Below are 24,519 nucleotides of genomic sequence, written 5' to 3' on the forward strand. Positions count from 1 at the left end.
CGGGGGGTGCTGGAGCCTATCCCAGCTAGCATAGGGTGCAAGCCAGGAACAAACCCTGGACAAGGTGCCAGTCCATTGCAGGACTACTGTGGACACTTTTTGTGACTGAAGACAGAGAAGAAAATTAAAATTAGTAAAAACCTTTTATTGATACATACCAGGCAAGGGTAAAATGACAGAGAAATACAGTCCTAGGACACCGCAGTTCATCTGCCTCGAGCGCAGATGTCCTTGCTCTTTTATAGCTTTTCTAGTCTCCTGATCGTAGACCACGTAAGCAATAAAAATAGCGTCCTGACTCATTTTGTATTATTCCAATTGGTAAAGTCTTTACCCTAAAGGTACATTTTCTTGTCACACACATCATTGAAAGAAAACTTACAGAAAGTATATCTGCTTTTTGTCACGTACGCAAAACACAAACAAGTTTGATCATTCTGTCCTATTTTCTGTACTTACACACATACATTTTGTTCAATTACATCATTTTATGTTTTTACACTCCTCCCTTTTTGAACAAAATGATGTGGGCAGTAGAATTAAATTGAAATGGTTGATGAAGGGGAAGGGGGGGGGGGAGGGGATGGGGAGGAGAAAATGGAAGAAGCTATACGAGACATGTGCTCCTTATGTAGCATATATGCCCTTTCCATAGAGGCGGTAAAGTACTTAGATATTATGTAGCGAAACAAAGGGATAATACAACAACCAACCAGGAGGAGGAGGCAAAATGCCACAACCAAAGAAATAAAAACAGATCTTATCCATTATCCCCAGGATCCGAAGGAGGATGCAAACCACTGATCCCAGGGATTTGTAATGCCAGAATTAGTGGCAAGTTCATTAGAGAGAGCAGTGAGACCTGCCAATGCACGAGTTATTGATCCATCTGGCGCGGTATTATTAGGAATATATGTACAACAAGCATCGCCAAACATAGCACAGACGCCTCCCTTTTCTGCAAGTAACATGTCCAAGGCTAGACGATTTTGCCAAGTCATAAAGTATTTTTAAGATAGCCATTTCTTGCAATGCGATGCGTGGATCCAGGCAGGCAGTCCTTCAACTTTCACGGCATGTGGTGTGGATAGAAGAATTTGGAATGGTCCTCTCCACCTAGGCTGAGGCCAGTGTTTCCTCCGAGTATCTCGAACCAGGATCCAGGTGCCCAAGGGAATTGGTAAATCCTTAGAAGGTGGGCTGGTCCTCCAGGCTTGATTAACCTGCTGGTGGACTTCCTTCAACGAGGTTCGGAGACCTGCAAGACTAGAGAGAAGATCATTGTCCACAGTATGCAAATTCACATTTCCTATTGGCATGGGACGTCCGGTCAGAATCTCAAACGGCGATAGTCCCAGTTGTCGGTGTGTCCGTCCCCTTAGTCCCATTAAAGCTAAGGGTAGTGCATCCGGCCATGATAAATTAGTTTGTTCACAAATTTTTGCGAGTTTAGCTTTTAAAGTGCCATTGCATCGTTCTACGATGCCTCCGCTTTGGGGATGGTATTTACAATAATGGTGCACATTAATTTGGAGCCAGGTGGTTAATTCATTTATAACGGAGTTCACAAAATGAGTGCCATTATCTGTTTGTAACTTTTGAGGGATACCCCATCTTGGAATAATCTCTTTAATTAGTGCTTTAGCTACTGTTTTGGCATCGTTGTGTTTTGAAGGGAAAGCCTCTACCCATCAGGAGAACACATCGACAATCACAAGGCAATATCGGTACCCTTTAGACGGGGTTAGTTCAATGAAATCCATTTGGAGGTGTTGAAACGGACCCATTGGATTAGGGGTAACGGCGGGACTTACCTGGGTACCTTTTCCCACATTAAACTTTTGACATATTGCACAGCGTCTGCAAAATTGCTCTGCATATGTAGAGAAACCTACAGCTTCCCAATGTTTTTCAACATCTCGAACCATGGCATCTCTACCTGCGTGATCGAGGCCATGGGCGCTTTTTGCCATTCCTGGGAAAGAGACTTTTGGGAGAAAAGGTTTGTTAGTGTGTTTATGAGTCCAGACTCCATCAGAGAGGGACCCCTCTTTGGACCATTTTCTCCTTTCGATATCCGTGGCTGCACTCTGTAAAGAAATAATTTGATTATCAGGGTCCTGGTCATTTCTCTGTTGGAATAAAGAAATTGGTGTGTTATTATATGCAGCCTCTTTAGCAAAGTGGTTAGCTAATTCATTTCCTTTGCTAACAGGATCCTGTTTTCCTGTGTGAGCTTGACATTTAACAATCGCTAGCTTCAATGGTTTGGTTATAGCTTCTAAAAGGGATTTGATCAATTTCTGATGTTGGATGAGTTTGTCAGTACTGGTCTTAAATCCCCTTAGTTTCCATAGTGCTCCATGATCATGGCAGACTCCAAAAGCATACCTGGAATCCGTATAAATTGTTATGATCTTCCCTTCGGACAGCTGACACGCTCGAGTGAGTGCTACGAGTTCAGCTGCTTGTGCACTCAAGCTTGATGAGATTCGATTTGCTTCCAGCAGGCGGTCCCCTTGGACCACTGCGTAACTGGTTGAGGGTGCTCCATTTTTCAATCGCAAGGAACATCCATCCACAAAAATCATTTCTCCAGTTTCTAAAGGTGTTTCCTGTAGATCTACTCTAGGTTTTACAACCTTTGCTATTTCATCATGGCAATTATGTGGTTCTCCTTCGTTGTTAATTGGGAGAAGAGTGGCTGGATTTAAAGTGGAGCATCTTTCAATTGTAACATTTGACAAAGTACACAGTACATTCTGATAGTGTATTGCCCTACCAGTATTGAGATGTGAAGTTTTGGCTTGTACTAGGATAGAATGTACAGCGTGAGGCACTTTAACTGTTAGGGGGCTCATGAGAACTACATCCGTGCTTGCTAATACAGCTTCTGTTGTTGCAGCCACAGCACGAAGACACGGAGGAAGCGCTGCGGCCACTGGATCCACTTTTTTAGAAAAATAAGCCACCGGTCTCTGTTTATCTCCATGTTGTTGCGTCAGTACTGCATTCATAAATCCCTGCTTTTCGTCCACGAACAACGTGAATGGACGAGAATGATCAGGCAAACCAAGCACGGGCGCAGATAGAAGAGCAGTTTTTAAGTCACAGAGAGCCTTCTCAGCCTGTTCATTCCATTGGACCTGGCCAGAGAGGGGGATGCCAGGAGTATTAGCCAATTGTTGCAACGGCTGTGCTCTTTCAGTAAAATTTAGAACCCACTGTCTGCAGTAGCCCAGAATACCTAAAACAGACATAACCTGTTGTTTAGTGACCGGTCTAGGAAGATTTTGGACGGCTGTAATGCGATCGCTAGAGAGAGCTCTTGTTCCACAGGTAATGTCATGACCTAGATATTTTACAGTTGTTTTGATTAGCTGCAGCTTAACTTTAGAAACTTTATGGCCATTGTCCCCCAAAAACAGCAACAATTTCTGGGTATCTTTTGCACAATCTTCTTCCGTAGCGCTACATAGCATTATGTCATCTACATACTGTATCAATGTACTACCTCTGTCCGGCCAAAATCCTTCTAAATTTTGGGCAAGAGCTTGTCCATATACACAAGGGGCTTCAGTGTATCCCTGAGGCATGACGGTCCATGTCCAACGGCGGTTTTGGAAAGTAAAAGCAAACCAAAATTGAGAATCAGGGTGTACAGGGATAGAAAAGAAAGCATTAGCTAGGTCAATAACGGAGAAGTACCGAGCGGAAGGAGGGATAGTAGAGAGGATAGTGGAAGGATTAGGGACGATAGGGGCCCTAGGGAAGATGGCAGAATTGACTTGTCGCAAGTCTTGTATGAAACGCCATGAACCGTCAGCCTTTTTTACAGGTAGAATGGGGGAATTGACTGGAGAGTATTCAATTGGAATAATGGCACCGCGTTTGACGAGATTGGAATGTACGGCGGAGATGCCAGCCTCTGCTTCGGGAGACAGAGGATATTGGGCACGGTGCGGATGGAAGGAGGATTTCGGGTGGATCACCAGAGGCTCACAATGGGCTATCCTTCCATAATCATTCTTTCCCTGGGACCATAGTGAATCAGGGAGCGTAGAGAGCCAAGAAGGGAAAGTGGTTTGCAATGAACAAGCAAAAGAGGAAGGACGGCACAAAGCACAATGTACTAAAAAATCAGTTTGAAGCACCACTTTAGTTATTAAACGGTCAGGAGTATCAAAAATACCTGGAGCAACTTGTAACCAGTCTGTTCTTTTAAGGCATTGTTCTACCCATGGTCCTATTTCCCCCCATTTAACAGTGCGTGATTTAGCTAAGGAAATATGAGGCACTGAGCCGCCAAGATAAAATATATGTTGTGAGCATGTAAGATGAACAGAAGCAGCTGCCTTTGTGGATGAAATAAAAACACAGGAGATGTGAAGGGTTTCGGGGCGAGTACCAGAAGTAAGGAAAGATTCTAGCCAGGGGGTGTCTACTTCTATAGGGAAGTATTGGGCAGTACAGTGTAAAATGTCAGGGGCCTGTAAATTGGGAAAGAGACAGGGGGAAAAAGAGTGTAGGGCTTTGAGGAGAATGGTGTGTGGGGAAATATTTAAAGTCCAAGCTGCAAAAGAGGGTTTGGGGTAAGGGGCAATTTGACACAACAACTTGGGGGTAGAACAGAAAAAACCTTTGTCAGTCATAGAAATAGAAAGAGAAAGTTTTGTCATGAGATCTCTTCCTAAAAGGTTAACTGGACAGAGCTGATTTAAAAGAAAACGATGCAGTAAGGTATGTCCGCCAGGACGTGACTGGACTTGAAGAGGTTTTGATACTTGGAGAAGGTGAGGTTGTCCAGAAACAGTAAGCACAGTAACAGTCTCGTTCGAGGCAGGGACCTTTGCCAGCGAGAGGGTAGATCGAGTGGCACCAGTGTCGATTAAGAAAACAGTCTCAGTGCCATCAACGAACAATGTCAGTAAAGGATCAGTCTCTGAATTATGGGTGAGCAAAGGTAGTTGGAAAGAGTGGCTGGAGGTCCCTGCGTTTTCCTATGGCCAGTATTGTTGGTCAGGGGTGTCAGAAAAAACAGGTGGAATAGGGGGAGGCGGGGGCTGTTGCTGTCTGTGAGGGCACTCCCGACGAAAATGTCCAGTTTCACCACAGGCGTAGCAAGAGTAGGAATTAACATTGGGATTAAAGGGAGAGGGAATAAAAGGATTCTTATTGTGGTCAGCAGGAGGAGCTCCAAAACCACCTCGTCCTCTTCCTCGTCCTCGTCCCCTTCCTCTAAGGCCATATCCTCGGCCTCGGTCAGGAGTATTCCTGGTATAATAGTTCATCTGTGCTGCCAATAGTTTGGCATGAGAGTCCGATTCCTTCTGCTTAGTTTGTTTTTCGGCATGTTCAGCATGTCGTTTGACTTCATCAAACGCGGCACTTTCCCACCCAATACAGGAAGTGCGGACCTTGTTTTGTATATCAAGGCGCAAACCAGAAACAAAAGGTGGAACTGCAGCTCGGGTGCGGTCATCAACATTTTCCAAGCCCGAGTGATTAGCCATAAGGTCTTGAATCCTATGTGCCCATTCATCAACCGTCTCGTCTCTCTTTTGTTTTGCAGCAGAAATAAGGGACCAGTCCGTTCCTTTTTTATATTTTTCTGCAATATTTTGTCTCAACGCCTCCCATTGTGGGTTAAATTCGCCTTCTCCACCAATCCCCTGTCCTCGAGTTAAAGCTGGGTTCCATACCCATGGAACGTCATTGCGGACACCCTTGCAAACAGTGGCCCATGTGGTCCCAAGCTTTCGACGAAGTACCTGGGTCCATTCAGCAGCGTTAGGCTTATACATGCTATCTAACTGATCAAGTTGTTCAACAAATTTTAGTCCTCCTACTTCCTTTGGATCTGGAAGTGCATTCACGACATCCTTTAGTTCTTGGATGTCCCAGTTCTGATTTATCATAACTGTTGTGGGATTTTGGGGTCCGGCTGGATGGGCAGGGTTATAATGGGGATTGGGAACTTCTATCAAAGGGCAAGTAAGTAAAGGTGAAGGATCAGAAGAGGTTGGAGAGAAAAAAGTTGGAGCTGGTTTGTGGGTAGAGGTTTGACTTCGAGTGCGTTGGGAGATGGGGGTTTGTCTAGTACGGGGTGGGTCATCACGATGGGTAGAGGGGTCATAGTGATCTGTGCCTGGGGGATCATCGGGGGAAACTTCTGCCAGTTGTAGTGCAGGGGGGGCAGTTGGAATGGGGGATAGAGGAGGGGATAGTGGAGGTGCCTGAGGTTGGTACTGAGGAGAGGAACAAATAATAGGATAAAGGGGGTCTTTATTCGGATTATTCTTCCTTTTCCTCCCGTCTGCCTGTGGTTCCGTGCCTGTCTGAACTTTCTGTAATGTAATTAGTAATTACTCTTTCTCCTTTTCAGCCTTTCCCTCATTTGCCCGCAACAATTCATTCTGTTTCTGTACTGCTTCTAAATTTCTGTCTTTTATTACTAATTCCGATCTATCGAACATATCCATTCGATACGGTCCACTATTATAACAACCCTGCTTATTCCTACACAGGATCTTTCTAGTTTCCTGTATTTCATTTGCATCTCCTGTCCCCTCTATCGGCCAACGCCCACCACTCTGTCTATTCCATTTCCTACATGCCTTCTTGAAATCTAAACCTGTCTTCTTTTCTACAAATTTCCTAGGAGACCCATTTTTACGGGGCGTCTGTTGATCCTCCGAAAATAATTCTTCCAGCATTAATGATTTTGATCCCCCTGTGCGGCGATTAACAGGCTTACTGTTATAAGTTCCCATTATGTCCCCTTGCTCTTCCCGAGTCCTGTATTTAATTTTCCAACTATATACTGATTCGTCTAATCCCTTGTACGTATGAATTAGCGAGGTATTAAGTGTGCCACTCACTGTTCCCTTACTGTTCCCTTCTTTAGTCCCAAGGGGAGACACCCAACTATCGGTCCTGTCCCAGTTCCCAGGAGAACACGGTATTCCTATTAGTATGTAGATTTATTTATTCCGTCCTAACAGCAAACCTGCAATCTGTGCTCTTTTTCTGTTTATGTTTCCATATATATATATATATATATATATATATATATATATATATATATATATATATATATATATATATATATATACCACCCCGTTACTCGTCCCGTTAGCCTGTCCACTCACATCCCTGGATTCCAGCTCAGGTGACTTCGTGTCCGATTCGGTTCAGCAGAATACTACATCAATACGTCCAGCCGAGTCTAGGATATGGGTGAGGCCAGTATCCTTTCGTCAGACCTTTCGTATGCGTCAAAAACTGCTTGGGTCAAGTCTCCATCACCTTAAGCAACCCGTTGAGATATGAATATGACTAGACGGTCAACAGGAAACTCGCCCTCCCGTAATTTAGAAAATAAAAAAATGTTCGGAAATTCCCCGGTGCTTACCCCAGCCTGGAAGTGTGCAAACTCTGTCTGGAAATCCGTTCAGTCACCGTGGATGTAGCAAAGAGGAGACCAGGGGCTCCTCACGCAAGAACTCTTTCAGGACAGGGCAGTCCTAACTTTTGCCGGAGCTGCATGCTCTGCTGCCGGAGCTCAAGTTGACGGCAGTCCGCTGGTAAGACGGATCACTGAAATGGTCTCGCCGGAGGAGTTGACCGGCCGTCTCCTGCCCCACGTTGGGTGCCAAAAAACTGTGGACACTTTTTGTGACTGAAGACAGAGAAGAAAATTAAAATTAGTAAAAACCTTTTATTGATACATACCAGGCAAGGGTAAAATGACAGAGAAATACAATCCTAAGACACCGCACTTCATCTGCCTCGAGCGCAGATGTCCTTGCTCTTTTATAGCTTTTCTAGTCTCCTGATCGTAGACCACGTAAGCAATAAAAATAGCGTCCTGACTCATTTTGCATTATTCCAATTGGTAAAGTCTTTACCCTAAAGGTACATTTTCTTGTCACACACATCATTGAAAGAAAACTTACAGAAAGTTTATCTGCTTTTTGTCACGTACGCAAAACACAAACAAGTTTGATCATTCTGTCCTATTTTCTGTACTTACACACATACATTTTGTTCAATTACATCATTTTATGTTTTTACACTACATACACCCCAACCTCACACCAGGGCCAGTTTAGTACCATCAATCCACCTAACCCGCATGTGTTTGGAATGTGGGAGGAAACGGGAGCACCAACAGGAAACCCACATCGAAAATGGGGAGAACATGAATACTTCATGGAGGGAGGACCCAGGATGTGAATCCGAGTCTCCTTACTGCAAGGCAGCAGCGTGTGGTATAGCGAGTCCACAGCTCAAGTCAAACAGGCCACTTTTTAAATAAATCACCACACTTGCGTCTTAGAGGGGGGCATGGTATGTGTGGCTGAGCGGTTCCCGGGTGTTGCGTGATGCAGACGGTCCTCACTTAAGTGCACAGATGAGGAGTCGTCCGCATCCGTAATTGGTGCCGGGAGCTGCTAATTGCCACATCTGATCCACGTCCCCGTAATAAATAGAAGCGCGAGGCGGCTAGGAGGGGAGAAGGAAAGAGGAATCAGAGGGGAGAAGAGACAAAAAAAAAATGTGAACGGAGGTCAAGGGTGAGGAAGGCGGCAGGAAGCAGGACGGAGAAAGCCGGTGGGAGCGAGCGAGCGCAGTCTCCCGGATGTAAGCAGGCAGCTGGGAAAGACGAGCCCTACCAGGTGTATGGCCAACACCCAGGGCTGATGGTAGTGGTCATACCTGCTGAGCATGTGTTGGGAGCAGGAGTGACCGGGAGAAGGTTGGCTCTCCGCAGCGGGTGTCAGGGACTTGGGAAGTTGAAGCCCCAGCGTGAGTGTCCTGGTCGCTGAGGAGCCCAAATCTCGGTCTAGTGAGAGCTGAATGGAGCCAGGGACCGAAAAGCTTCTAGACTAGTCAAGTGAAGAAGGTCAGCTACAGGTAAGGTAGCTCCCTTGGTGCATAGCCTGGATGGGAGAAGCAGGGGAGTCACCAGTAGAAGAATGCACTGGGCTTTGTGTTAAAAAGGACAGCTTCCAGCCATTGTTTTAACCTCGTGATTTTAAAAAGATTTATTTATTGGATTTTTAACCTCCACATTTTTCCCCAGCTTTTATTGGATTATTTATTTGACTGACTGCACTATTTATTGGAATACTTTTGATTTTGGTGATTTTAATAAAAGCACTTTGCACTTTTTGCCCCATCCTCTTGCTTCATTGTTAATTATAATAATAATACATTTTATTTATATAGCGCCTTTCCCATGCTCAAGGCACTTACAGAATATAAGAAAGAACAGCAGGGTATACAGTATATAGCAATGTACAAACCAGATAAATAAATAAAGAAGATTACGACCGTGAATTTAGAGAAAAAAAAAAAGCCTAACAGACAACATAATTGATGGTCTAGCACACACACATACAGGTTACATGAGCATCTTGACACAGAAGTAAACCGAGAGAAGGGTAATAAAGTCAAGTAGAGCTAAAAGTCTTCCTGAACAGATGAGTTTTGAATTGTTTTTTAAAGAATTCATGGAGTCAGCTGATCTAATTAATTTCGGTAGGTCATTCCAGAGTCTGGGCGTTATACAGCTGAAGGCCCTGTCACCCATGGAGTGTAAATTAGTGTGGGGCACAACAAGATTGCCAGAATCAGAGGACCTTAGTGGGCGGGCAGGCACATAGTGATGGAGAAGGTCACTGATGTAGTTTGGCACAAGGTTATTTAAGGCTTTGTAGGTTATTAATAGGATTTTATATTCGATTCTGTAAGACACGGAGCCAGTGAAGACGGAGCAGGGTGAGTGTGATGTTGATATAAGATTAGAAGGGGCACCTGCCAGTAGGGAATTACAGTAGTCATTGCGGGATGTGATAACAGCATGGACAAGTTTCTCAGCATTAGAGAAGGAGAGGAAGGAGCAAACACAGGATATGTTACGGAGATGAAAGTAAGAAAGTTTCTTAATGTGATATATGTGGACGGAATAATAGAGGGAGGAATCAAAAATGACACCAAGATTCTTTACAGTAGAGAAAGGTCTGATGAGATCACTGCCAAGATGGACTGGGAAGGAGCTGATTTTATTAAGTTGCATTTTAGTCCCAATTTGCAGGAGTTCAGTTTTGTTGTAATTTAATTTTAAAGAGTTCTGCTCCATCCAGGTTTTAATTTCACTAAGGCAGGTTGTGAGCTGAGAAAGCTCTGATGAAGTTCCACTTTTAACATTGAAGTAGAGTTGAGTATCATCTGCATAAAAATGATAACTCAGTCCATAGCTACGGATAATATGGCCAAGGGGAAGCATGTAAATACAGAAGAGAAGAGGGCCGAGGACAGAGCCCTGAGGGACTCCTTGTGTGACTGGCGCTGAGCTAGATCTGCTGTTGCCAAGACTAACAAACTCTTGCCTATCAGTCAGATAGGACTTGAACCACTGGAGGGCAGTGCCAGAGATACCCAGCATGTTCTCCATTCTGGACAGTAGAATGTCACGTCTGACAGTGTCAAATGCTGCACTGAGGTCTAATAGAATTAATATGCTGGTTTGTCCAGAGTCTGCTGCCATAAGCAAATCATTGGTTACCTGTAGCAGAGCAGTTTCACAGCTGTGCTGCGCCCTGAAACCAGACTGAAAGGGTTCCATCAAATTATTAGAGGTTAAGTAATTGGTGAGTTGGGTAGCTACAACACGCTCCAGAACTTTTGACAGGAAAGGTAAGTGGGAAATAGGCCGGAAATTGTCAAGATTGTCAGCATCAAGACCAGACTTTTTTAACATTGGGGTTACAGAAGCAATTTTAAAAGTGAGTGGCACAGAGCCTGTGTCAAGGGATGAGTTTATTGTTGTAACAGTTGGAATTATGGCATGAAGGCAGGATTTAAGTAGTGTGCTGGGGATGGGGTCCAGTACACAAGTAGTCGGCCTCATCTTACAAAGCAGGTTACAGTAATCCCTCACTTATCGCGGGAGATAGGTTCCAAGGCTGACCGCGATAACTGAATTTCCGCGAACTAGGGACACCATATTTATTTAATTATTTAACGTGTATTTGGACGTTTTTAAACCCTCCCTGTATTGTTTACAACCCTCCATTTACTCTATTAATAACAGGGACAACTGCTAAGCAATATGAAATCGGTAGATAAGTTTACACTTACTGTATAGCGAAGTACACGTAGCAGCTTGTAGGCGGTCATGACGTCGTCGACCTTGTTGCAAAGATTCCTAAAGAAGATTCCATCCAGACTACTGCCTTATCATGTCCACTTGCAACTCGTTTTGCACCCTGGTTAAAGGACACTGCGGCCGTAGATCTTATATGCTTTTCCTCCTTTTTAAATAAAAAGAATCGGTGTCCTGCAGCGGTGTAGCTGTTCCCTTCCTTCAACATATCCAAACTTTTACCTTTTCTGCAATCATTTCCATCTTCTGTTGGTGCCTGGACATGGCCCCTGCAGCAGTAGCACGTTAATGCTGAATGAGTGAGATGAGACTTCCTGGTTAATGCAACACTCCGTCGCTGAGCCAATCAGCAGCACACAGGAACTTAACTGCGTGCTCTGATTGGGTAGCATCTCTTGTATGAAATCAACTAGGCAAACCAACTGAGGAAGCAAGTAAAAAGACCCATTGTCTGCAGAAACCCGCGAAGCAGCGAAAAATCCGCGTTATATATTTAGATATGCTTACATATAAAATCCGCGAAGTCGTGAATCCGCGAAAAGTGAACCGCGAAGTAGCGAGGGATTACTGTATTAACAAATGCAGATGTGATTGGTGAGAACTTAGAGAAGGAGCTGGATGGAATGGGAAAACAGGAAGAGATATAAACAGATGATATATTTATTTTAGTTGAATTATTTAGATCTTTAATTTTGTTACTGAAAAAGTGGAGGAATTCCTCACAGACTTCAGTAGAAGAGCTAGTTGGGCCAGATGCGGGTTCAAGTAGTTTATTAACTACAGAGAACTGAACCCTTGGGTTATTGCGTCCACTTTCTATTATTCTGCCATAATGGGTGTTCTTCGCAGAAATTAGTGCTTCTCTATAAGCTCTTCGGTGGTCAGAGAAAGCCTGGATATGAACAGTGAGGCCAGTCTTACGTGACATTCACTCAAGGCGTCGGCCAGCTGCTTTCATAGATCTCAATTCTGAATTATACCAAGGAGCTGAACGTTTAAAGGAAACATCCTTATGTTTTAAAGGAGCTGTATTATCTAATGCTGAATGAAGGGCTGAGTTATAGTGGTCAACAAGACTATCTGGTGTTGACAGAATAGGTGCAGACAGTAAAAGATCAGAAATGGATCCAGAAAGGGTTGTGCCTCACTGCCTAGCACATCGGTGACATTACCAATGGTGTCGAGTTCAGAGCTCCCAGAAGCCGGATGGGAGCATGGAGTGGAACCCGCATCGTCACACATTGCTGCCACTGTACCACCCTTGTACCACTTAGAAATGGTAGTAATAGTCACTACGATGTCCCTGCCTTGTTTACATGCATTTGAATATCTTTGTTTAGAACCACCATCTTGATTTCCCAGAGTAGCAAAGACAAATTCATACACTTACACATTAAAGAAAATAAATAAATTTATCCCCTGAGTATATATTCTGCACTGCTGCTAATGTGTTAGATGTTGCAAAATTCAAGTGGTCTGTCCCAAGTTTTAAAGTAGTATTTTGAGTTGAATCACACAAAACGACAAAACTAACTGTATGATTAAGGTATATCCAGCAGAGAGTGCTCTTTCTCCCCGGGATATATTTCTTGATTCTGTATTAACTTGAACCAATACCATCCCTTTTGTGCTCATGGCGTAAAATAATTACAAGAGAGAAATATGGTGCAAAAAAGAGAAATATGTATTTAAGTTGCTTTAAAAGATAACATTAATTCCCAGAATATAATGCATAATCCTGTGTATATACACTGCCTAGCCAAAAAAAAAGTCGCCACCAAAAAAAAAAGGTCACACACTCTAATATTTCGTTGGACTGCCTTTAGCTTTGATTACGGCACGCATTTGCTGTGGCATTGTTTCGATAAGCTTCTGCAATGTCACAAGATTTAGTTCCATCCAGTGTTGCATTAATTTTTCACCAAGATCTTGCATTGATGATGGTAGAGTCTGACCACCTCTCTTCTTACCCTGATGCACCCATCACTCTGAAACAGGGTAAATCTGGACTCATCAGACCACATGACCTTCTTCCATTGCTCCAGAGTCCAATCTTTATGCTCCCTAGCAAATTGAAGCCTTTTTTTCCGGTTTGCCTCACTGATTAGTGGTTTTCTTACGGCTACATAGCTGTTCAGTCCCAATCCCTTGAGGTCCCTTCGCATTGTGCGTGTGGAAATGCTCTTACTTTCACTATTAAACATAGACCTGAGTTCTACTGTTGTTTTTCTTCGATTTGATTTCACCAAATGTTTAAGTGATCGCCGATCACGATCATTCAGGATTTTTTTCCGGACACATTTCTTCCTCGAAGACGATGGGTCCCCACTATCCTTCCAGTTTTTAATAATGCGTTGGACAGTTCTTAACCCAATTTTAGTAGTTTCTGCAATTTCCTTAGATGTTTTCTCTGCTTGATGCATGCCAATAATTTGACCCTTCTCAAACAGACTAACATCTTTTCCACGACCACGAGATGTGTCTTTCGACATGGTTGTTTAAGAAATGAGAAGCAACTTATTGTACCAGTTGGGGTTAAATAACTTGTTGCCAGCTGAAAGATAATCGCCCATGCAGTAATTCTCCAATAGGAGGCTCGTACCTATTTGCTTAGTTAAATCCAGGTGGCGAGTTTTTTTTTGGCCAGGCAGTGTATATATCTCCCTTGCTCGCTTCACTCGCCAACCCCCGTGTTTGGTTAAGCAGATATACAATTTTAAAAGCTTGTCTTTTTTCTTTGGAATTGTTTCAGTTTCATTATTTGCACTTTTACTTTAAATCTTCATTAAAAACAATATTTGGAATTACCTTTTCTTCAAGATCGCATTGAATTATGATTCTGTTTTTGGACTTACATCATGACAACGCAACGTATAACTCCCCATGAGTGAATATAGTTTATTTTTCTCTAATAAATAATCCGATTTCTTGGAATGTTTGTCCCTGTGATTTGTTAATTGTCATAGCAAAAGCTATTCACATGGCAAACTGTAAAAATTTTAATACAAATGGCATATCAAGGTCTCCTTTGGTATCTAATGTTATTCGCGGAATAACATTACCTTTCTTGTTGCTTGTTAAAATTTGCATCACTTCTCCGTGATCATAAATATACACCTGACCGAATTGTGGTTTCTTCGAAATTAAACTTGTCGTTGTTTTAATTGTTGAGAGACTACAGATTCTCATAGTGTATAGTCCATTATTGTGTTAATCTACGTTTTGAGCATTGAATGATGCAAAGGCGAAAAAATTATTTTAGACTCGTATATTTTGCCTGTAATGTTTGTGGATTCTGCGGTGAGCTGGCACCCTGCCCGGGGTTTGTTCCTGCCTTGCGCACTGTGCTGGCTGGGATTGGCTCCAGTAGACCCCTGTGACCCTGTGTTCGGATATAGCGGGTTGGGGAATGACTGACTGACTGTTTGTGGATTTCACTTTCCCCAAACATCACATCTTTTAATTCTCTTGGCTACGCCTCCTCATTGTGTAGAAACACTACTTTTTCCTGACGGCAACACAAATTAGATGATCTACAAGTCTCTGACTTGAACTTCAAAGCCTTACAATATTTCCATACTTATGACATATCACCTATGTCCTCCATATATTCTCTATTCGACTTTCTGTTATTTCACTAAATAATAATTACTGTTTGTTAGATTTTTACTATCTTTTTTTGATACTTTCAAATTTTTCTGCTTTTATGCTTTGTCCTGCTGTGTTTTCAATTACACCTGGTCCGTGATGTTATTATTTTCCCTTTATTCGAGTAATAATTTCCGTTTGTTTGCGCTAATATGATCTTTACCATCTTTTTTTTGATACTTTAGAATTTTACTGCTTTCATACTCTTTAGCTTTCTCTGCATGTGTCTCGCGCCAACCTTTTTGAACATCTTTCTGAAGTTCTACTTTGTCTTTTATTTCTGAATCTGATTGGACCTGCTTGTTTTTCAATTCCACTTGTTCTGGGCTGATTATTACTTTCCTTATTTTCTGAATTTGCACATAAATTATTATTTTTCTTATTTGCATTTTTTTCTCTCCAGCGCTTTTGGGTCTCTTTTTTCCGCTCTGCTTTTTCTTCTTCACTTAGTCGTTGACGGTTCATCTCGAACGTATTGTCCTTATATGCTTTATATGAGCTGAGAGCACAGGATCTGCGTCTGCTAAAAGTCTTTACATGACTGAGAGTTTTGATGACAGTGGTCTTATTTGAAAATGGTTATAAGTAGTGCGTGACTTGCAAGAATCTCATGTTCCACGTCCCAGCGAGACAGTCCTGGGACAATCTCTTGGCACCAAGTCTCATGTTTAAGGTCCCCGCAAGACGCTGTGTGGCCAATCTCTTTTGTCTCTTGGGTCTTTTAAGTGTCTTCCGAGAAGATCATGTCTCGTCTCCCTTCCAAGATTTTTTTTTATAATATATATATATATATACACACACACATACATACATATTCAGTCGGAGAGAAGCAAAGGGACATCACGGTCAAGTGGGAGATTGTTGACACACAGATGTCCCATTCAGCAGCGAGGAATGTCAGTGGCACAGTGAAATGCTTCTGACTTCATGCTGGACCCCCATCATTATAAACACTCACATAATTACATATTCATATAATTTATGTCAGATATAGATGACTACCAGAAGAACTGGCTAGTTATTAATATCTTCACAGATTTCACAGACTCTGGGGTTTTTAACCATATTAGTCAAGCAGACATCAGCACCTTTTAACATAACCTGCTTGTGCCATTCACAACTATCATTTGTCAGTCTCCCTGGCAGTCTCTTTCTCTCTCTCAGCTGAACTGCATGACTTTGTGAAATAAATTTCACAAATTACATTTGGCACAAATAACTTTCTTGCTGCATAAGGGTGGTTATGTGTGGCAGTGGCAAACCATCATAAGTTTGGGTCCTACCTCTGGCCAAGGGCAGCCACAATAGGCAGTGGCTCCATGTGACCATGAACTGGTTAAGCTGGTTAGATAATGAAGGACGTATGACTTTAGCTATATCCATTACACACGGGATGAATGAAATTCCAAAATCTAAAAATGTCTGAAAGACTTTGTCCAAGCCATTTTGGATTAGGAAAAAGACAACGTGTATTAACTGTAGTGTACTTGATTCACTGGAAAAAAAAAAGTTTCGACTTAAGTTCAATAACATCTTTTTACTTCAGTTTCTTTTATTCTCAAATATCTGAGATATATATTTTTTATATGCAAAAATGAAATTCAAAGTAATGTTCTGAGGTAAACAAAATTAAGTAAAACAAGTATCACGTAAGGTCTAAGTTCAATAACCATTAAATAAGCCACTTGAAATCCATTGTGAACCCTGAGCAATAGCAATGAAATGTAATTGAAATGGAGAAAAGACAGCATGTCTGCATGTTCAGTTCAGGTTTGCTCTTCTTTGAGTAAATGTGTCCTTGCAACAGAGAATAGATGCTCTGACATTGATGGTGCAGGAATACAAAGACAGCCCCACTCTGATTGACAAGTGTTAGAAAGTGTCCTTCACTCGTCTTTGTGCATTCTCTTAATAGAACACTGATGATTAATCAACACAGCTCATATCAACTGGGTTAGCACAGCAGTCAGTTGTGATCGTATTTTTATTTCACAAAATGAGCTATATATTCATTGATAAGGTTTGTTATCCCCCCAAAATGGTTTTTGCAACCCAATTGATGTTACACGATGACATTATCAACTGCTGATTATTAAATTAAAAATGTAAAAAGTATCACATTTTTACTTCTGATAATGCCAACTTTATCAATTTTTAATAGATGTGTGTGTGTGTATATATATATACTATATATATATATATATATATATATATATATATATATAATATGGTAATGATTATGCAAATAAAAAAAATATGCTGCCAATAGTATATTACGTTGAACTGCAACTCAAGATCACGTCTGATTGTATTCAAAAACTTACTCTTATGACTTGTGTAATTTGATAAATGTTGTGGTTTTATTGATTTTGGGAATGGAAGCTAATTTTTTCAAGCTATTCCGACCAATGAAACTATGGGTAACTCAATTTGTCAGAATACTGCCCAAGCCACCAATGCAGTGGCATTTGTAAAGTATAAGTGTAATAACCTCCACATCTACTTGGTTAATATTAAAAAGTTTGTAATTTGAATTTGTGGTAGCACTTTAGATAAGATACTGCAAAATGCATCTATTTCTCGTTTGATCTTATGTAACAGGACCTTCTTTAAGTTTTCATAACACTTACAGTGCATCAGCAGACTGTTTATTCATCTCTGTAATGTGACCTAGTAACAAATCTTCACTTTTGAGTGGTCTAAGATGTTTAAACTGAGACACATTTTACTTCATATTACATAATTAGTATATTTAGTATAAGCCCTGTGAATCCTTCATATTAACAAGTAATTTTACTGTCATGTCAAGATGCCACACTGCACAGAGCTGAATAACTTACTGATGTTTTAGAAGTTCTATGAAGACCAAAACAAGTCTTTGTTAAGGTCTTGTTCCATAAGAGTAAATGAGTAATTGATGCATTTTTGCAGTAACTAAACTAAAGTGTTACCAAATGTGTTAATAGTAAACATTTTGCTCTAAGGTTAATTGTTAACTAGGTTTTCATTTTTTATTTTTTTTTTGTCCTGTTGTTACCACTGTTCTGTGATTAATCACAAGATCAGAAAGGGAGGGCTAGTTCTCATTACTGTGCTATGGAGGTTTCTTACATACCAAGTTGTTTCCCTTTCATGGCTCAAACATATACATTGTACTGCCATGGAATGTTAAATCAGCCTTGCATATTCTGTATGTCTGCGGTGGGTTGGCACCCTGCCCGGGATTGGTTCCTGCCTTGTGCCCTGTGTTGGCTGGGATTGGCTCCAGCAGACCCCCGTGACCCTGTATTTGGATTCAGCGGGTTGGAAAATGGATGGATGGATATCCTGTATGTTATGGTGTTACAATTTTCTTGTAAGAATTTCCACCATTGTCCATTTTTCTTCAATCCATTTTATAGTTACAACACTATTCAACCCCCTTCAAATTAAGCAATTAACCAGCTAGAGGTTTGAAAATTTAAATAAAAAATTGACACTGAGAATATGGAACAATTGTTTCAGCCCTACTCGACTCCAGTAAGGATACTTGGTTGGACTTAGCTGTGCTTAAACAAATTAAGTACTGTATTCTGAAAGAAAATAAATTACTAATTTCAAATTAATAAAAATGTGTGTTATTTTCTAGTAAGGTAGACAATTCACCAATTTCACGTGAAATTGCCATTTCACGTAAAATAGTTGGACAAATATTTGAAAGTTAGTGATAAATTTAAATTCATATTAATGTACAAAGCTAAAACAAAGTTCACAAGCACTTAATTTTAAGCTGGGGCTTAAATTAGAAACGGAAAATAATTGTCCCTGGTGTTACCCTGCAAATAACACACATAAGTATCTATACTTTAGTGTTGGCATGAAAAACAAAGGCAATTGGGAGAGGTAGCTGAGTGTTGAACTGAAAATTATAGTGGTCTAATCCTGCTGTTATGTTGTGCTATGGAATATGATATGAAGGTAAGACCCTCCAACAAAATATGGTTAAATAAATTTTATGAAGTGAAAGAGGTATTCAGCTTGAATTCCTTTGGATACGTTTAACTACACATTCCATTTCAAATGCCACTGGTACCTTGATTGCACTTGGGTGTTCACTTTATGGCATAACTATGTGTCAGTTGCTTTAAAATGGCAGACCAATTCCCAAGTAAGTATATAAAACATTTTGAAAAACCTGTGTTTACATCAGTGGCCATTTCTGTAATCCAATGCCAATATAGCTCATGTAGTATTTCTTTAAAGAATACTAGGGGGCTTCACCCCCTGCTCACTTCGCATGCCAACCCCCTGGCCTGCACTACACGCCAGCCACTTCATGTCTCTGCTGTTCCGTTATTTTACCGAGTAATATTTTCCGTTTTTTGAGCTAGTGCGATCTTTACTATAATTTTTTGAGACTTTTGAATGTTAGTACTTTTATTATCTCTAACCTGCTCTGCATGTGTATCGCGCCAAAGTTTTTGAATTCTTTACGACATTCTACTTTGTCATATACTCTGTCTTTTATTTCTGGCCCCTGGTGTGGTTAAATCTCTTGGCACAAAGTCTCGTTTCGCGGGATGTGAAAATATCTCTCTGAAAAAGTAACGTCTCGTCCCAGGCTAAAAAGTCTTGTCCCAGGATTTTTTTATTATAATAGAGAGATTTATAATTTAGTATTGCTCTTATTTTACAGTAGCTTTTGAAATGTGTAGAAGTAATAAACTTAAATGTCTTTAAACAAACAGATAGATAGATAGATAGATAGATAGATAGATAGATAGATAGATAGATAGATAGATAGATAGATAGATAGATAGATAGATACTTTATTAATCCCAAACAGACATGTCTTTGTGCTATGTGAAGTGAAAATAAGTGATATATGCCACAGTGGGATCTGAAATGTTTTTGATACTGATGATTCTGGTATGTTACCTAAAACAATCAGAGAGCTATTTACTAGAAATAAAAGAATAGGGTTATTGGTCAAATAAGAGACCCTAGGTAATTTAAAAATTGTCTGACAGTTAAGTTGGCCTTCATTCTAACTTGCTTGTGATTTACCTCAGTTAGAGAGAACTACTGCAGATAAATAATTTACAGTTTTTATAGTCAAGTTGCTCTTTAAAGCTAAGCTTCCTAAAGCAATATATAAAAACACATATGGTCGAATGTTTGAAAAACACTTCACAAAGTTTTTACACTAGTTCTGTCTCCTTTAAAACATTTCATTTTCCTTAGAATAGCAGTTTTTACCCCTTTTCTTCTGTATTAAGATAATTGGTCAGCTGGTTTATCAATGAATTGTTTTTAAATATTTGTAGTATTTCACTATTTCCAAAGTCTGGTTTTAATTATTGTTAAGAAATGAGAGTGAAGGATTGGGTAAAAGTCCCAGCCATATCATCAGTTCTAAAGATATACAGATGTATATCTTTAGTCACCATAAATAGGTCTGCAACACTCTTTATTTATCTTGTAAAATCTACTAAAGTAACCTGTCTTTACGTGAACTTCAGCAGTTGTCTCTTATACAAAAAAGAATAGGAGGCGGGCGACAGCCTTGATGTGACCCAGTAGATGAAAATAGATCATTAGAGAGCGTTCTGCTAAAAATATTCAGAACCCAGTCAACTAAATTAGGGCCTAAACAGAAGTTGTCTAAGTATTGACCATGATGGAAAAGATGATTTATTATGTATCAGTATAAATCTGTGACTGTGTGTGGAGATGTTATCCCTGTTAGACCATGTGAGTTTTCTCCAGATACTTCAGCTTCGTCCTGCATCTCAGAGACATACACATATTAAGATTCATTGGTAGCTGTAAGCTGGCTCTATATGAATGATTATAGGTGTGGGAATAAGTGTACAGAAAGTAGTTGAGACAAATTAGAATCACTTCTTCATATGAAGTATCCTGGAAAACCAAGACATGACCCCTGTATTTCTCAAATGTTCATTTTAAAATGGTAGTGGACTGTGTGGACAATTGTGGCTTAATAAGTACACAGTTCCTATGAACAGTGAGATTTGCATAGCCATGTTTTACCTAATTTAAATGTTTCTACACAGTAGGATAGCTACTGTATATTATTAAATGCAAGCCACCCAGCCTCTGGATAGATTTGGATTTGAAAAGTTATTGGCCACATTTTGTTTTAATTAGCTTTTTCTGTGTTTATCTTTTTAGTGCCAGGACCAAACCCTTCCAGCAATGGTGACCTTACATTGCCAATGATAATGGTGGCATGGGTAATCATTGCTTTGGTTCTGTTTCTTCTAAGACCTGCCAGCATGAGAGGGCCAAGTGCAGCAGGAAAGTCCTCTAGTCCACATAATGTAAGTATTTTTTTTTTTTGTTCTTTATTTCGCCTTACACAACTTCTTGTATTAGGAATTTGTTCGTTTTCGCATACCCCTTGGGGTCAGAGCGCAGGGTCAGCCATTACAGGTTAAGGGTCTTGCTCAAGGGCCCAGCAGAGTAGGATCTCTTTTGGCAGTAATGGGGATTTCAACCGGCAACCTTCTGGATACCAGCACAGATCCTTAGCCTCAGAGCCAAGTATTACAGCTAAGTCCTCAATTTGCTCCAGCTAACTTGTGTACCAATGGAATGGCAGACCTCTATTTTGGAACTGTGTTACACTTTCAGGAACATTCTACTGTTACGTGAATATTTGTGTTTAACCTCATTAATCTAAATGTTTTCCTTAATTGAGGAAAATCAAAGCTAGAATTATAAGGGGCAATCAGAAGTTTTGAGATGAAAACCTGAAAGGATTATTCTGAGGTAATAATGAATCCAAAAGTGACAGTGCATGAGAAAACACACACTGCTAGGATTAGCTAGATCAATTCTTCATGAAATAAATTCAGTGTTTTTCACGTCAGTTCTTTTTTCACAGTTCTGATACACATTAATTTGTCAATACATACCGTGCCGTTCAGTAAGGCTTTTTTTTTTTTTTAATAAATTAAAAAATACTGTGCCTGTTCTTGTGCTTTTATTATGGGGTCTTAGGGGTAAAGCAAAAACTATAAAACTTATCAACAAGTCTGGTTTCAAGGCAGAAATAAATTTCCTCTGTGTCTGGAGATTGTACAGATTGTAAAAAAGCATGTTTTCTGGAAAAAATATTTTTGTAAGATTCTGTAATTTTAAAAGAAGTTGGACTATGCTGTTTATTCAGTTTCTGCAGCATTCTTACAAAACACATTTATTATGTATGTGTTTTTAATACATGTGTTTTAGATAATACAAATCTACACAATATGAAGTGAGTAAAAGTTGCTGTTTGGTAACAATGTAAATGTCACTGTTTTTTGTGAACACCAGTGCACTGTGATTTTGATACTTGACTGCTGCATACATTCAGATCCCAGACACATGTAGTACAACTCTACTAATCATGAAATCAGTGATTGTACATCTGACTTTGTATGAGTGTGTTTTAAATTAGCTACAGTATATCATGTAAGAGCTTTAGGACAGACTGGCATTATCCATTTTGTCAGGCTGGAATCCAACTCCTGGCTTAGGGTACTGCTGACAGACAATTTTATTGTCAGCTAAAAAGTTTGTTTGCCTGAATGGGCCTCCCTTTAGTATGCAGCCTCTGCAGTTTTATCTGATAATATGATAAATATCAGACCATGCACTAGCCAGGGGCATCTTTCTTGAACACTTGAACTGAACACTCAAGTTCTGAAACAGGGACCATAAATTTAGGATGAGTAGCATTGATGGACAGAACTTTGCACCAGTGGTCAACCAAGAAAATGGGATTATGTGCATCCAAGAAGCCAATGACAAGACCTCTGTTTCTCCATATAAAAGCTCCTGTAACACCCTAACTAATGGCTCTTTTTCACCTGAGCTGCAGCTTAGCCTGGTCAACGTTGAAGGTCATGTAGTCAGATAGGTTGAAGCAAAGCCTTTCACTTCAAAGGGGCAACTGCACTGGACTGGAAGGATGGAATACCTGTCTGTATTGGAGTTTAGACAAAGTTGCTTTTAGTCCAAACTTGCTGAGGACATGAAGTGCATAAACGAGAGAGATAGAGAGACCATACGTAAACCATGTGTTTGTCTTACTGAAACAGCAATTTACTACCAACCAAGGACATGTGCATTTCAGGGGAAGAAGAAGAAGACTAGTTCCTGAAACAAAAGAAAGTATGCTTAAGATTCCTGCATAATGTCTAGAGAAAGCTGACAAGAAAGGAACTGCATTACTCACAAGCCAGGTTTCCATCCAAGGAGTTTTTGCGAAAAAATATTTAGCGCTTCAAATTTTTTTATCGATATAGCTGATGGAAATGCTAATTATCGATAAAATGTTGTACATGTCGACATAATATTTTTCCGTTTAACTTTAGTGCATAAATTCCATATCGATACTTCAGATGTCGCAAAAACTACATTGGAAACACTTTTTGTCAGAAAAAAGGGCTTTAACGCAAATAAATGTGTCACATTTTCATCACGTGCAATCAAAACGAGAATGGCGGAGCGGTTCGCATGGTCTGATGAAGAGAGTTTTTTTTTTTTATTAAATGTCGTTATTTTGTATTAATTCAAATTTCAGTTTTAATTAAAAACCTTAAGGGAAGCAGGTTACAGTACTAATTCAGTTGTTATCGCACTGAGAAGGGATGTTGAAAGGTAGGCTCACCTGTACAGATCCGATGCTGCAAACACAGCTGCATCATGGGCACTTCCAGGAGTGCCAACGCAAATGTCTCGTATCATGCACCTGTCATCAACAAGGGCCTGGAGAACAATAGATGGTCACCCTTTGCGATTAATGTAATCGCGGTAGCCTTCCGTCGGGGGAAGAATAGGCACATGCGTGCCATCCAGCACACCGTAAATCTGTGGCACAAGATGCACCAAGGAATTGCGGTATGCAATTTCATTGGCCTCCGCTACAGTCGGAAGTCTGATATAACGCCGCATTAATTTTTTTTAATAGCGGTGCACACGGCATATACACATCGATGGACGGTAGTTTTACTAACCCCGAAAGTTTCTCCAACTACTCTATACTCGGCGCAGGTTGCCAGCTTGTAAAGGGCGATGGCAATCCGCTTTTGGGTTGGAACCGGTGGTCGGTGGCAACCTGTGATGGGCGCAACATCAGGACTGATGAATCCACACAACATCTCAAACGTTGGCCATGTCATTCTAAAATGTTGCAGCCAGAGATTTTCTGTGAAGTGTCTCTCCACCACCTCCTCCCAGAAGGTCTTATTCCGTCGTCTCTCCCATACCCGTGGGTTTCGTCGCACTGGGGTACTTTCTTCGAGCTCTAGGGCTATCAGACAAGCAACTGCTTCATTCTGCTGTCGTCTTCGGATATTATGTACAATTCCAATTATTTGTGAAACTGAAATAACAGTAAGCTGGCGAATTTCAAAAAACTGTCTGAATAATCTCTCCATTTCTTTGTTTCTTTGTTTAGAGGAGGGGGTGTAATGTGGAAAACAAAAGGTAGATAATTTGCGACATACACAAAATTATGTATGGAAACGGCTCAAGGGCAGATTTTTTTCGCGATACAACAAAACTTATGCGACAGTTCGTTTTGGGGGGGATGACGTCATCATGCACACCATTTTATCGATAAAAAGCCAGTTGGATGGAAACAGGCTGGAGACAGCAAATTTCGCACATTTTTTTTACGTATATTCTGTTTGTCGATAACAAAACGT

At 40.6% G+C, this 24,519-nt stretch overlaps 1 protein-coding gene across 2 annotated transcripts in view; it reads left to right on the plus strand.

Moving 5' to 3' along the window:
* smim14 (small integral membrane protein 14) overlaps positions 1–24,519 on the plus strand; it is a 44,109-nt gene that overhangs the window by 14,106 nt on the left and 5,484 nt on the right. For both annotated transcript variants that reach the window (XM_051928071.1, XM_051928072.1), the window contains one exon: positions 20,996–21,144. In XM_051928071.1, coding sequence (XP_051784031.1) covers positions 20,996–21,144 — 149 coding nt within the window. The remainder of the gene's footprint in view (positions 1–20,995; positions 21,145–24,519) is intronic.

The sequence above is a fragment of the Erpetoichthys calabaricus genome, chromosome 5 (genome assembly GCF_900747795.2).
Source record: "Erpetoichthys calabaricus chromosome 5, fErpCal1.3, whole genome shotgun sequence".
Classification (NCBI taxonomy): Eukaryota; Metazoa; Chordata; class Cladistia; order Polypteriformes; family Polypteridae; genus Erpetoichthys; species Erpetoichthys calabaricus.